This window comes from Artibeus jamaicensis, unplaced genomic scaffold (assembly GCF_021234435.1).
Source record: "Artibeus jamaicensis isolate MK-2021 breed Jamaican fruit bat unplaced genomic scaffold, CSHL_Jam_final scaffold_1019, whole genome shotgun sequence".
Classification (NCBI taxonomy): Eukaryota; Metazoa; Chordata; class Mammalia; order Chiroptera; family Phyllostomidae; genus Artibeus; species Artibeus jamaicensis.
Window position 1 is genome coordinate 32,045,222 of NW_026522025.1, and position 13,272 is coordinate 32,058,493.

General features: G+C 41.5%; 2 protein-coding genes across 6 annotated transcripts in view; one reads left to right on the forward strand and one right to left on the reverse strand.

Annotated features, from left to right (window-relative positions):
• Positions 1-12,413, reverse strand: part of SELENOF (selenoprotein F) — a 44,138-nt gene extending 31,725 nt beyond the window's left edge. The window contains exons 1-2 of the mRNA XM_037136540.2: positions 12,062-12,413; positions 2,671-2,838 (exon numbers count right to left, since the gene is read on the reverse strand). Coding sequence (XP_036992435.1) covers positions 2,671-2,838; positions 12,062-12,145 — 252 coding nt within the window. The 5' untranslated portion in view covers positions 12,146-12,413. The remainder of the gene's footprint in view (positions 1-2,670; positions 2,839-12,061) is intronic.
• A 327-nt stretch (positions 12,414-12,740) lies between these two features.
• HS2ST1 (heparan sulfate 2-O-sulfotransferase 1) overlaps positions 12,741-13,272 on the forward strand; it is a 154,784-nt gene continuing 154,252 nt past the window's right edge. For 2 of the 5 annotated variants that reach the window (XM_037136524.2, XM_037136525.2), the window contains exon 1: positions 12,741-13,223. In XM_037136524.2, the coding sequence (XP_036992419.1) occupies positions 13,100-13,223 (124 nt within the window). In that variant the 5' untranslated portion in view covers positions 12,741-13,099. The remainder of the gene's footprint in view (positions 13,224-13,272) is intronic. The other 3 variants (XM_037136526.2, XM_037136527.2, XM_037136528.2) reach the window with 3 other exon arrangements.

Consider the following 13,272-nt stretch of genomic DNA (forward strand, 5'->3'; position numbering starts at 1 on the left):
CTTGGAATACTTCTTTCCAGCCCCTTCTTGCCCGCAAGGTCTCTTTTGAGAAATCAGCTGACAGTCTGATGGGAATTCCTTTGTAGGTGACTGTCCCCGTATCTCTTGCTGCTTCTAGGATTCTCTCCTTCATTTTAATCTTGGCTAATGTAATTATGATGTGCCTTGGCATGTTCCTTCTTGGGTCCAACTTCTGTGGGACTCTCTGAGCTTCCTGGACTTCCTGGAAACCTATTTCCTTTGCCAGATTGGAGAAGTTCTCCTTTATTATTTGTTCAAATAAGTTTTCCACTTGTTGCTCTTCCTCTTCCCCTCTGGTACCCCTATAATTCAGATGTTGGAGCAGTTAAAGATGTCCTGGAGGTTCCTAAGCCTCTCCTCATTTTTTTGAATTTTTGTTTCTTCATTTTGTTCTGGTTGAATGTTTCTTTTTTCCTTCTGGTCCACTCCATTGATTTGAGTCCCAGTTTTCTTTCCATCACTCTTGGTTTCCTGTGCATTTCCCTTCATTTCACTTAGTTTAACCTTCATTTGTTCGTCTAATTTGTGACTAAAATCAACTAGTTCTGTGAGCATCCTGATCACCAGTGTTTTGAACTGTGCGACTGATAGGTTAGCTATCTCTTTGTTGCTTAGAAGTACTGGCTCTGGGATTTTGAGCTGTTTTCTGCTTGAGCCATAATGTTTTGGTCTATCCACACCTATTATGTATGAGGGGTGGAGCCTTAGGTGTTCACCAGGGCAGGGCAACCCTAGTTGCTGGGTTGTGGTGCTGTATGTGGGGGCATGGTCCGAGACAGAAAAAAAATGGCATTTTGCTCTGCTCTCTGTTGCACCTCAGTCCTTTCCACTGCTTCCCCCAAGCGAACTGGGCCTTTCTGGTGCTAATTCCCATGTGGGTGGGCTTGTGTGCGTTCTAGGACCCTGTGGGTTTCTCCAATGAACTTTCCTGTGAGGGTGGGAGTCCCTCCCTGCGCTTCAACCCTCACAAGTGTTTTCCATTGGTGTTTTGAGGCTTTATTTCCCCAGTGTTAGGACCCTGAGTTGTGCAATCTATCTTGCTCCCCAGTTATCTGCACTCGAATGTAGGACCACTGCCTAGTTAGCCGACTGCCTTGCGCACCATGCCCCACTTCTCAACTGCTGCCTCCCTGGGTCTGCCTGTTGTCACCCCCCGCCCGGGGTCTGCCAGCCGCTGCCTGGGTGCCCAGGGTCTTCCCGGTGCCTCCTTGCGCGCCTGGGGTGCCTTGCGCAATGGCTCCTTTCCACTCAGCTGCCCGCCTACTGGTCTGGATGAATGTGTCTATTTTAACTCCTTGGTTGTCAGACTTCCATATAGTTCTATTTTCTTTCATTTTTGGTTGTTACTTTGTTTCTGAATTGTTGTCCTTATTTTGGTTATTCAAGGAGGCACAGTGTGTCTACCTATGCCTCCATCTTGGCCAGAGGTCAGAATTAATGTCTTATTTGGAAACATTAAACTGGCCATCCCTCATGAGGATGCCATCTTGGATAACTGGAGTGCTAGGTACAGTTTACACATCTACACCTGTTTCTATATGGTGGCACATCTGGCTGTATGGCTTTTAGGGCACAATCCTACCATGTTAGGTTCTTTTATATGTGTACTTATCAAGAACCATTCCCATGTAAAATGTGTATATGCATGCATATGCATGCATTCTTACTGTGAACCTGCACGTTGCAAAATAGTTGGAAAGAAAGTGTGTAGTTATTAAACTGGATGTAGCTTAATTGTAATGTTTAGTTTATAAGTGGTTCTATTTTCCACTGCAAAGACTTGGGACACTTGAAAAATAGAAACAATACTTGGTTGATTTTTGTAAGTAGTTAGGATTTTTTTTTAGGTTTTATTTATTTATTTTTTAGAGAGAGAGAGAAACACCAGTGTGTGGTGGCCTCTCACATGGTCCCCCACTGGGACCTGGCCTGCAACCAGGCACGTGCCCTGACTGCGCATCCAACCATCGACCCTTTGGTTCCCAGCCCCTGCTCAATGTGCTGACCTATGCCAGCCAGAAGTAGTTAGGATATTTTAAGTAACTGGTCAATAAAAGAGAGAGGGAAAAAAAGCATGCTTACTATTAATTTCAACAGCAGGTCAAAACAGCAGATTTTATTAAATATTACAACTACCTACCCTTGGCTGTTTTCATGTGTTAAAGGTGAGGTTAGGGGCCTGGAAGTATTAGTAATATGTGTAAATTAACAGACCATATTCTTTGTTAACCAGATTAAAAGTTAGAATTTATTACCTACAATTTTGTGCCAGGTAATGAGTGCTTTATTTTCATCCCAAATTTCATTATAAAACTGGGTTCTTATTACAAACGAATGAAAGCATCTAATTGTTCTTTGACTTCATGTGCCTATATTTAGAAAGATTGGGGAGCTTTAGGGTCCAAGCACGCTGTGGTAATTCTGCTCCCTTTCTGCTGGAGACACACAGACACGGGGTCCTGGTACGCAACTGTACTTTGCCTTCCTGTTTGCTTTGATCTAATGGATCAAGCAAGAAGTCATTCTGAGTTTCTAAAATTACATAAGGTACAACTGAAGACTTCTTTATATTTAAGCTGATTAAGCAATTTACTATTTTACCTTATCTCAACCAAAATATCTAATGAAATAGATAATAGAAAACACCACCTTTTTGGTTTCAAATTGTGCTTCTTCCTGACAGCATCCTCTACAGTCAGGATCCAGCTGAAGCAGGTTGAACTGTCCAAGAAGATCACAGGAGCTGCAGAGTAAGTTGCTGGAGAAGCCTAACTCTCTGCAAGCCTCTGATGAAAACTCTGCCCCGAAGGCAGACACCTGAATAAAAAAAAAAAGATAGAAATAAAACTTAATTCCATATTTATATTATAAAGCTTCTAAAAATGGAGAAACCAGGGTTGTCTGAATCCATCACACTGGAGATGTTACTGTATAACCTTATATGAGTCTTTGGTCCCCTCCCCACCCACCAATTTTTTCTTAATAATGCTTCATCTTTCAGCTTAGCTAAAATATGGATTAAAAAGATATATTATCTTTTAGATATGTATGTTACATATGGTATCTTTTATTAAACAGTCAATAGTTTTTAAAAAGGACATTTACTTAGGAGAAAAACAAATCTCCATTACATTAAAAAAACTTACCTTGTTTACATGGGTCTGTGGAGTAACCCAGACTCTGAGGTGTCTGCCACACCCCACAGACTTACCTTTATTCACAGGCAGCAGGGGAAGAATGGGGAAGAGGACAGAGTGAAGGAGGGCAGGAGCACATCAGAAATAAGACTTTGGGGTTTAGGTACCAGCCCCAGCACTTACAAGATGTGTGACAATGGGCAAGTTAACCTCCCTAAGCATTAATTTTCACACTAATAAAGCACGGAGCAATACTTCCTACATAAAACAGACTGCAGGAAAGACTAAATGAAATGACTTATGTAATTAATCAGAGTGACTGGCAAAAGCAGGCTTTCAAAAATATTAGTCCTCTTCCCTCACCCATTCTTCTCTCACATCCTAGTCAATGTGGCATCCCTTCATCTGTCTAAGCTCAATCCCTCTACCTGTGCTGTGAATTCTAGCTTCCACTGTCTTTACAGGGACTTAATTTCAACATATTCTTCTGCGTATTTTTTAGCGTATTCAGGCCCAAGATTCTAACTGTTCTCCCCACATTCCACCATTTCTAAATTGTTACTCTAGTCTGGTTTCTGATCCCACCACTCGACTGAACTTGCCAAAAATCACCAAATGCAAAGGCATTCAAGCTGTTCTCCTCCAGCTTCCCCTTCCATGGGCTTGTCCTCCTTCCCATTCCTCTTCTATGCATTTATTAAATGTTATTGTTTACCATTTCTATTTTTGATTCTCTCTCTGCTTTACATACTTTCATAGACAAATGCATTTTCCATGGCTTCAAATACCAATTTACTGAAAACTCCCAAGTCTTTTTCTTGAATGTCAAGCTTCCAAAGCCAACAGCCTACCAGATGTCTCATTTAGATATTGCGTAAGGCATTGCAAATTCACATCACCAGCGACGAAACATATCTTCTCCCCTTAAATTTATTCCTTCCCAATGTATTCAGTATCTTTGTATGTATTCTCAATAATGTGTTATCACTCAGCTTAGCTAAAATATGGATTGTTTTCCCTGACCACAATGTTGCCCAGGTCAGTCATTCTGGGCTGTATACTTTTCACCATTCTTACAACCAATCAGTTAACAAGTTTTTATAATTCTGTCTCTTACAGAGCTCTCAAATCTCTTCCTGACTCAGTGGCTTAAAATGGTCACTGATAGTCATACCTCCAATTACTTCTCCAATCCCATTCTACTTTTTCCCTCAGAAAGAAATTTGTGCATAGCTGTAAAATAGCATCACTCACAACACTGTATTTGCAGACAATCCTAGAATTCCTCAACATGTGAACTCCTGAAGCAACAATTAAGTTGTTTCTCTGTATTTGTGGCACTGTGCTAGTTCTCATGTGTGTTGAACAAAGGAACCAGTGAAAACCACAGCTTCAAGTAGGGAGAATTTCGGATTGTATGATTACAGTTGGCTGATCTTCTAGACCAAAGGTCCACAAATTTTATATAATGGGCTAGATAATAATTAAGTAAGACTTTGGTGGCTACCCGGTTTCTGTTGTAACCACTCAACTCAGCTATTGTAGCACAAAAGCAGCCATAGACAATAATAAATGAATGGATGTCTGTGTTTCAATAAAACTTTATTTATAAAAACAGGCCTGGCTAGATTTGGCCCACCACTATAGTGTGTCAGCCTTCTAGACTAGCCAGGAAGATTCAAATACAATGGCATTTTCCAAAGTAAAAAAAGTTCAAGTATTGCTAGCATAATCCTCCAAAATACTGATCATCCCATTGGTCTTATAACATCCTAATTTGATACCTTATACATCTTTTACATACCTCAGTAATAATGTGGAATGTTTATAAATCTTCCCAGTCTAGTGGGAGAGATCTAAGACACCTGCTACTACAGTAGTACTTTAAAATCTCCATTATTAAAGTAATCTGCTTGATCTATCTCACAGAATAATTTGTAGTTTCCAAAGACAGCTGTACCAATATACCATCAGGTCTCCCAGAAAAAAGTCCAACCATTTAATATAATGAGAAGAGTTTGCACATCAATGTAACCTAGCAATCAAGGAGAGTGGACTGAAATATACATGCATGAACAATGATGACTTCACTGTACTAGTCAGTGGGGGCAGTAGATGCTGTTGAGTGAGCATGTATAACATGTAGCTGTTGCATTCAAAATGACCAAGCAAGCAGAGCAACAAATTTCCATCAAATTTGCATTAAACTTGAATATTCCTCCACTCAGAAGGCTGCAGCTATGGGAAACTGGTGATTGGCAGCTTCACCATAACAATGTACAGTTTTTTTGGAAACATCCAATCACCTAGGTGACTTAGCCCCACTACAGCCCAGATTTGGTGCCCTGTGACTTTTGGCTTTTTTCCTAAAACTAAAATCACTTTTGAAAGGAAGAGATTTCAGACCCTCAAAGAGATTCAGGAAAATATGGGTACCTGATGGTGATGGGGAAAACTGTGTGAGGTCCCAAGGTGCCTACTTTGAAGGGGACTGAAGCATCATTGTCCTATGTATAATGTTTCTTGAATTTTCAATAAATACTTTCTGAAAAGACCTATACACATCCTCCCATACATTCTTACAATGTGACTGGGAGTCCTCCACTGGGAGGTAGGTATCTATGTTCCCTCTCCTTGAATCTGGGCAGTGGCTTGTGACTGTTCTTACCAACAGTATGAAGGAAGGAATACTATGTGACTTTGGAGGGTAAGTCATTAAATAAAAAGAAAACAGCCTCTGTTAGCCTAGTGCTTGCACATGCTTTATCTTTGTCTGTCTCAGGACATTCAACTTGGGAAATTAGCCACCATGTTACAAGGAAGCCTAGACTAGAGAGCCACTGTGAAGAGGCCCATGTAGAAAGCATGTGAGGCCCCTGGCTGACAACAGCAAGCATCACTATTAGACAGATGTGTGAATGGAGAGCCTTCACATTTCAGGCCCTAGTATTTGAGCTGAGGTGGGAGACACCATGAACACACAAGCCATTCCCATGTGCCAGCTGAGCTGCTGATCCAGAATCTGACAGCAAAATAAACAACTGTTTATACTATTAAATTTTAAAATGATTTATCTCGCAGCCATGTTAACTAAAACAGGCAATAAAAGTAGAATCACTTTGAAACTACGAACTGCTTAACAAATGTAAGAAATTCATGGAAAGCATGTTTTTTAAAAAAAACTCCATGGAAGATCATGTGATTGTAATACTTGATTTTATTCTGGCATTTATTGAGAACCCACTGACAGGTGGCTTGAATATACAAAACATGTATCAAAGTCTGATGACATCTTGATTTAAATGCCAGCATAGCGCAAACGTACTTTGGAGTTTCCGAATAGGAATTATCACTACTTATCCAACAGAGTTTTGAAGAAGAAAGGGCAAAAAGTACAGAAAGCATCTACTCTCCTACTCAACACACAGTGGCTACTTAATAAATGTTAGCATCATTCCCACCTTCCAGTGTGGAAGTACACTTAAAAACTATTTATGTTTTCATCACTGTTTAGACATGGCACATGAGTGAAATTTTTTTTCTAGTTCTTTTGTCATTGGTTTGGCAGACTCAAGCTCTGAACCTAAGAACATTAGAAAATATTTTCAAGTACTTCACAGATAAACATTAAGTGCTAAATAACAGAGGAGTCAAATTGACAAATTATGTCTGCCCATCCTTTTATTACCAGAAAAGTATCTGAAGAGCATTTAAATATGCACACTAAGGTCGAATATTAAATTTAAAAATAAGTAGCCACACTTGTAAAAAAGACATAGTTCTAAAGGCAGGATAGGGTAACCATGACCGGGCTAACCATTTAACAGCTTAATTTCCCCCAATTCAAAGCAGGACTGACAAGCTAAGAGGCTCCATTCTCTGCTCCATGCATTGTTCATTGATTTTTTTTCCCCCTGATGTTACTGAGTTTCTTATAGATGAAGGGTTTTACCAGGGAAACTGGATTAACTATATGGTATTCATAGTTTCAGGCAAAAGTCTGATAAGGTTATACATTTTATTATACTTATACATACCTATGGTTAGTTATCTCTTAATTGTTCTTTACTCTCAGAAAACTGAAAGGTTTCTCACAAAATTTTGAAAAGATTTCGAATTTGAGACAAAAATAAATACGGGGGGGGGGTACCCCAAGAACTGGAATTATCTTCTGGATGGCGGGCCCCTTGTAGTACTGGCTTCCCCTGCTAGATGAATGTTCTGGGAACCCATCTGTATCAGTGTACCAGCTGACGTTGTGAGAGGTGTTTAGTCCACTTCATGATGGGTGATTTACAAGAGTGCTGAGTGTCCCACAGCTTGCTGAGTGTCCAGCAGTTTTTGACCAAAAACAGCATGACCCCAGTTGTATACCCTCCCTATTCACCTGATCTTACCCTGAGCAACCTATTTTTGTTTCCTGGGATGAAAAAAGTCCTCAAAGGGAAATGTTTTGCCAATGTGGAAGAGGTGAAACAAAAAATGGCAGAAGCACTAAAAAGCATCAAAATTTATCAGTTAAAAAACTGTTCTGAGCTATGGAAAAAACATCTCAATTAGTGTATCGCATCAAATGGAGAGTACTCTGAAGGTGAGTGAAGTTTAAACGTGTAAAAATAAATACACAATTTCTTTATAAATGAATTCTGGTTGTCTTGGATCCCCCTTGTAGATGGATTTATAGATGAACCCGTAAAAATGAATACGAGAAACATGGCAATTACATCAAGCTCTCACACCATGTACCTTGCTAAGCACTTTACATCCTGGTTTTATTTAATCTTAACTACCCTATGAAGAAGGTGTTATCCCTGTTTTATAGAGAAGTAAAAGTGGCTTAGGACAGTTAATGCAATTTGTCTAAGACAACACAGCAAACAACAGGCTGCAGCATCAAGAGTCTGATCCTGGCCTGACTGAAAAACCCTTAACCACTGTTACTAACTCCCATATTTCAGATTCCTTGATTCACCATCATTGCAGGTACCACTGAGAATAACAACAAAAACATTGGCAATTATAATTGTGCCACCCACTGAAATAGGGCTCATCCAGATGTTAACTTACGAAGAAAAGAGGGTGGGGGTTGTATCAGAATCAATGATACGTAGTATCATCTATACTGCTGCCAGTTCAGTGTCTCTCTGAATGAAGAAAATTACATGTGAGCTGAATGAAGAATTGAATACCACTTAATTCTGGGGCACTCTAGAAAATAGCTCCCTTAGGCCACACTAAAATATTATTTTTCTAATGATTAATCATACTCAGAATGTATTTTCAGATTACATCACTTTATATCCTCTCAGTTGTCACCTCACTGGATGCTGACAGATGCTGATAGCTATGCATTGTTATTAACTTCAAATTAGAGCTATTCAGAGGCACAATGATAAAGACTTAACTTGTCCAGTCTAAGGACTCAGGTATGAATTAAAGTAGGAGCTAAGTTCTCTATTCATACCAGCAGCTCAACCTCAAGATGAAATTCTTCCCTTATTTTCTTTTTATTCAATATCAGGTTCCAGAGATTTGGTTTATTTTTATTTCTGCCAACTACTTATTTCACTTGGCCTTTTTCATCCCCTTGGGCTGACTGTGAAATGAAATTTTCTATCTTTCTAAGTGTTTTTCCAACAACCCTCCACACACACCTCCCTTTTCAAGTATTTTATTGTCTTTTTTTCTTGAAAACACTAGTCATTACAGAAGAGACAGGAATAAACCTTAGGAAAGTCAAAACAGTTCAACAAGGGTGAATTGCTCAGAAATCCCTTTCTATTTCCGGAGTCCTTTTGTATTTGCAGCAGGCGGTGGGATTCATTATCGGTCTACACTCAATGCTCTACACCAACTACAGATACCCTGATGATGTTAATATCAAGGACAAACACAAATGAACTACCAGGTTATTTGCACTTCTGAGGGATTTAAGTTAAATACAAGAAAGACACAATATGAAATATAAAAGAAAAATGGCCCCTGTATTCCCTATGGCTACATTCTATTTAGCATGGGAACAGGAAGAGTGGAGGAATACAGACACATACACAGAGCTTATGTGGTGCAGTTAAGATTGGGGTTTGGTGTAATACAGCATAAAATACGATGAGAGAATACAGCATAAAGTATGATGATAGAGTACTATATATCTACTTTTCAAGTCTGGAAATCGGACTCTGTTTTACTTAAACACCTTATTTTAGACCTGGTCAGGAAGAACACTATACGTGAGATATGCTAAACAAAGAACTACATTTTTACTCTTCCAATAGAGATAAACACTGGGAATTAAGCCTATATAAACAAACAAGTATCAAACAAGTAGCAAACAAGTATGCTAAGGAACATGAAGGAGGACACACTTCACCTTAAAAGCAAAAGAGAGCAGCTGAAGAGTTTTAATAACAATAGATTAAAGTTTCAGAAAGTTGACTGGATGCATCATAGAGACTGGATTAGAAAGGGAGACAGAGTTGAGGAGACTAGTTAAGAAAGCTCGTGTGGTCCAGGCAAGCAAAGATAGCGGCTTGAAATTAGGTATTACCTAAGTGGAGAAAGAATTAAGTGGATTGGCTTGGAGATTTTTAAGGGTTTGCTGACCAACTGGATTCAGAGAATGAGAGAAAAAAGATTTTAAAATGAGTAATTTTTAGCTTAGGCAACTGGGAAACTGGCAGAGGCAACCATTTAGATTCTGAGAATTCAAAGGGTAAACCAAGAGTCTATTTCTAAGGAGGGAGATGTTGACCTGAATAAGTGGATGGCCTGTGGACACATTTAGTAAGTAAAACCAGTTAAGACTTGGTAATTGCCTGGATGTGAGGTTTATAGGGAAATAAAGGAGACAAAGATTTCTGGCTTAAATCTGTGGATTGTCACTGCGGTAGATTGTATAATGGCCATAAATTCCTTTTAACCTGGTATTTATACTTCTTTGCAATGTGACTATGTCACTCCTCCCATGCAATGAGTCTATCTGCCCCCCCCCCCCCCCCCCCCGCACTGCTCTTGGGATTTGCTTTGACAACTATTGTGAAGTGGAAGTGATACATGTGATTTCTAAGGCTGGGCTTTAGGGGGCATTGCAGCTTCTGTTATTTAGCACTGCTGCCATGAGACTGCCATGAAAAGAAGTTGGTCTGGCCTACTGGAGAATGAGAGGTCACATGGAGAACCAAGCATGTCACCTTGCTGACAGTAAGCACCAAGTAAAAATGAAGCGATCTTGGATCTTTCTGTCCAGCTGACCTACTAGCACAACACAGCTGCATAAATGAGGCCAGAAGAAAGCAACAAAGGAATTGCTCATCAGACCCACAGAATCATGAGAGATCATTATTTTAAGCCATTAAGTTTTGGGTGGTTATAAAGTCATTGATACTGAAACACTCAGAGGCAGGAAAATCAAAAGGCAACTTGAAATGTTACTCCTTTTTATCTGTGCATGGTGGTGAACCCAAATCACCTAATATGCACACACACACACACACAAACACACACACACACACACACACACAGAAAGAAAATCTTGAGCAGAAAGTTTAGAGAGGGGTCCTTCCAATCATTTCTAAGGCACCAAATATCTGAAATAATGAAGTACTGCAATACTAACTGCAGAAGAATCCACCTCTGTGTATGGTTGCAAAAGCAACAGGGCACGATCTTCAAACTTCTTGATAAAAGAAAAGCAAAGGTTTTTAAAGAGGCCTTTGGTGTAGGCCCTAACTCCACCAAACCTTGGATAAATCAGTTATACCAGATCGCCTAGGAAGAGGGTGTCAAACTCATTTTCACCCGGGGGCCACATCAACCTCGAGGTTGCCTTCAAATGACCGAATGTAATTTCAACTCCCTAACATTTAAGGAGTAGTTACATTTTTACAGACCTAAAATTATTTTGGCTCTTTGAAGGCAACCATCAGGCTGATGTGGCCCTGGTGAAAATGAGTTTGTCACCCCTGTCCTAGGAGAAAACTTTTCACCAGGCTGCATAAGATTATCTGAAAAATTAAGCTGATAAAAGAACGTGTGATCGCAGCAGAGTGCCTATTAAAAAGTTTTATTCATATAGCAAAACATGGATTGCAAACTTTTTAGGAGAAATTAACCAGTATTAATTTGTTCATGTGTGAATAGGAAAATAGGTCAAAATTAGCCTTTCCCCATTCAAAGATTAAGAAAACATCTGCTCTGTTATGGGGGGGGGGAAACACTGTAAAAAAAAAAAGAAACTTGGTTAACATTGTCTGATTTTAAACAAGACGGAGACTATTTTTTAAGAAAATCACTTTTAAAAATAAGATATGCTTTAGTATAGAGCATCTACTTTTACTACGACGACGTTGTTTAAAAACAAAACAAATAACACTGAAGTGCACCCAGGTATGTGAATACTAGAGAACGGTGGTAAAGGGCTAACAGTGAATTAAGGGAACACTAATATGTACCCGACAGAGAAAGAAATACATAGGAAGTGCAACCTGGATCAAACACTTGAAGGCTTTCGTCTAGGATTTGGGAACTTGACACAGAGAACGGTTTTATTTCGGCTATTAAAAAGCAATTTTCGCTCCTTTCCAAGATTTATTGCCTTTCCTCACCGTCCTACCCCCGCCCCACTGTGCACCGTGCGATTTACGGATTGTTTTTAGCTGGAGAGCAACAAGAGACGATAAGTACTCAAGATATCTGAAGCCAGGAGAAAGAACCGTTAGAAAGCCAGATAGGGGAAGGATAAGCATCAAAGAAAGAAGCAAACCACGTCGCATTCCGGCCACAGCAGTGGCTAAGGAATCCCAGTCCTCCCACCCTTTTCAAGTGTGGTTCCCAAGTGGATCCGGATGATCCGTTTTCCTCAGCACAATGCCCCTGGAGCTACCGCGGAGGTGATCTTTACTCACCGCTTGAAGAACAGTTGCCAACAGCAACCGCGGCCCTAATGCCAGGCCAAGCCATCCACCCAGCCTAGCTGCCATCGCTACCATCTTCCGCAGGTCTCTAAGTGCTCATAGGACCCCTCAGATAGGGGAGTCCACTCCAGAGCCTGATCTAAAACAGGCTGCTAAAGAGCGGTTGCCATCAAATCTGTTAGTCTGCAGCGAGTGATTACCCAAGGGCATAGGGAAGTTAAAGGTGATCAAATATCTTTACATTTGATATAAATATAAAGTCGTGGGTCCTTTCGATAAATCCATGTCAGGCACTTTCCTAAACTCCCTCAATTACTTTTCTGGGCTTCTTCCTTTCTTCCACGGCATTTCGTTGAGCTGACAAGAAGCCCCGCCTTAGTCAGTTTGGGCCAGCCTCTTTCTCCAAATTTACCCAATCGAATGCCGCTTTTCGTTGACGCCTCTGGACAAGGAAACCAACGGTAACGCGAACCGAGAACGAAGCCTTGGAATTCTTAGGTCCAATAAGCACGACCGAACGGGAGCAGAGGGTGGAGCCTCTGGTTGCCGAGCAGCGTACGTGGATGCGTGCGCGAGGTGGCGGTGGGGGGATGGGCGGGGGCGGGGCCGAGGGCGGCGCAGCCGCAGCCGCAGCACTTGCAGAGAAGCGCGCGGCCGCGAGCAAGTGAGCGAGGGAGGGAAGGAAGGAAGGGAGTGTGGCAGGCAGGCTGGCGGGCGCGGGGGTCGGTGACTGAGGCAGTAGAAGGAAGCGAGATCCCGGCAGCCGTAGCACTGTGTTGCAGCGCGGGCTTTTGGAGGGATCGGTTGTCGAGTCGTCCGAGAAGAAGCGGGCACCGGTGGTGTTTGTGCTGGCGCCTGGGGGCGGGGGATTGGGGACGTAGGAAAGGGGGGTCGCTGCGGTGGTTTTCTCGCTGTCTCGCTCTCCTTTCCTTTCTGCCTTCTCGGTGGGCTCCTCCCGGCGTCTCCCTTGCCCCCGGGGCCCCGCTCCCCGCCCCCCGCGGTATGTCTTGATCCGGAGCAGCGGGTTTCATGGGGCTCCTCAGGATTATGATGCCGCCCAAGTTGCAGCTACTGGCGGTGGTGGCCTTCGCGGTGGCGATGCTCTTCTTGGAGAACCAAATCCAGAAACTGGAGGAGTCCCGATCGAAGCTAGGTGAGGAGCAGAACCACTCCGGGCTACGTGAGTGGCGTGGAAGGGGCCG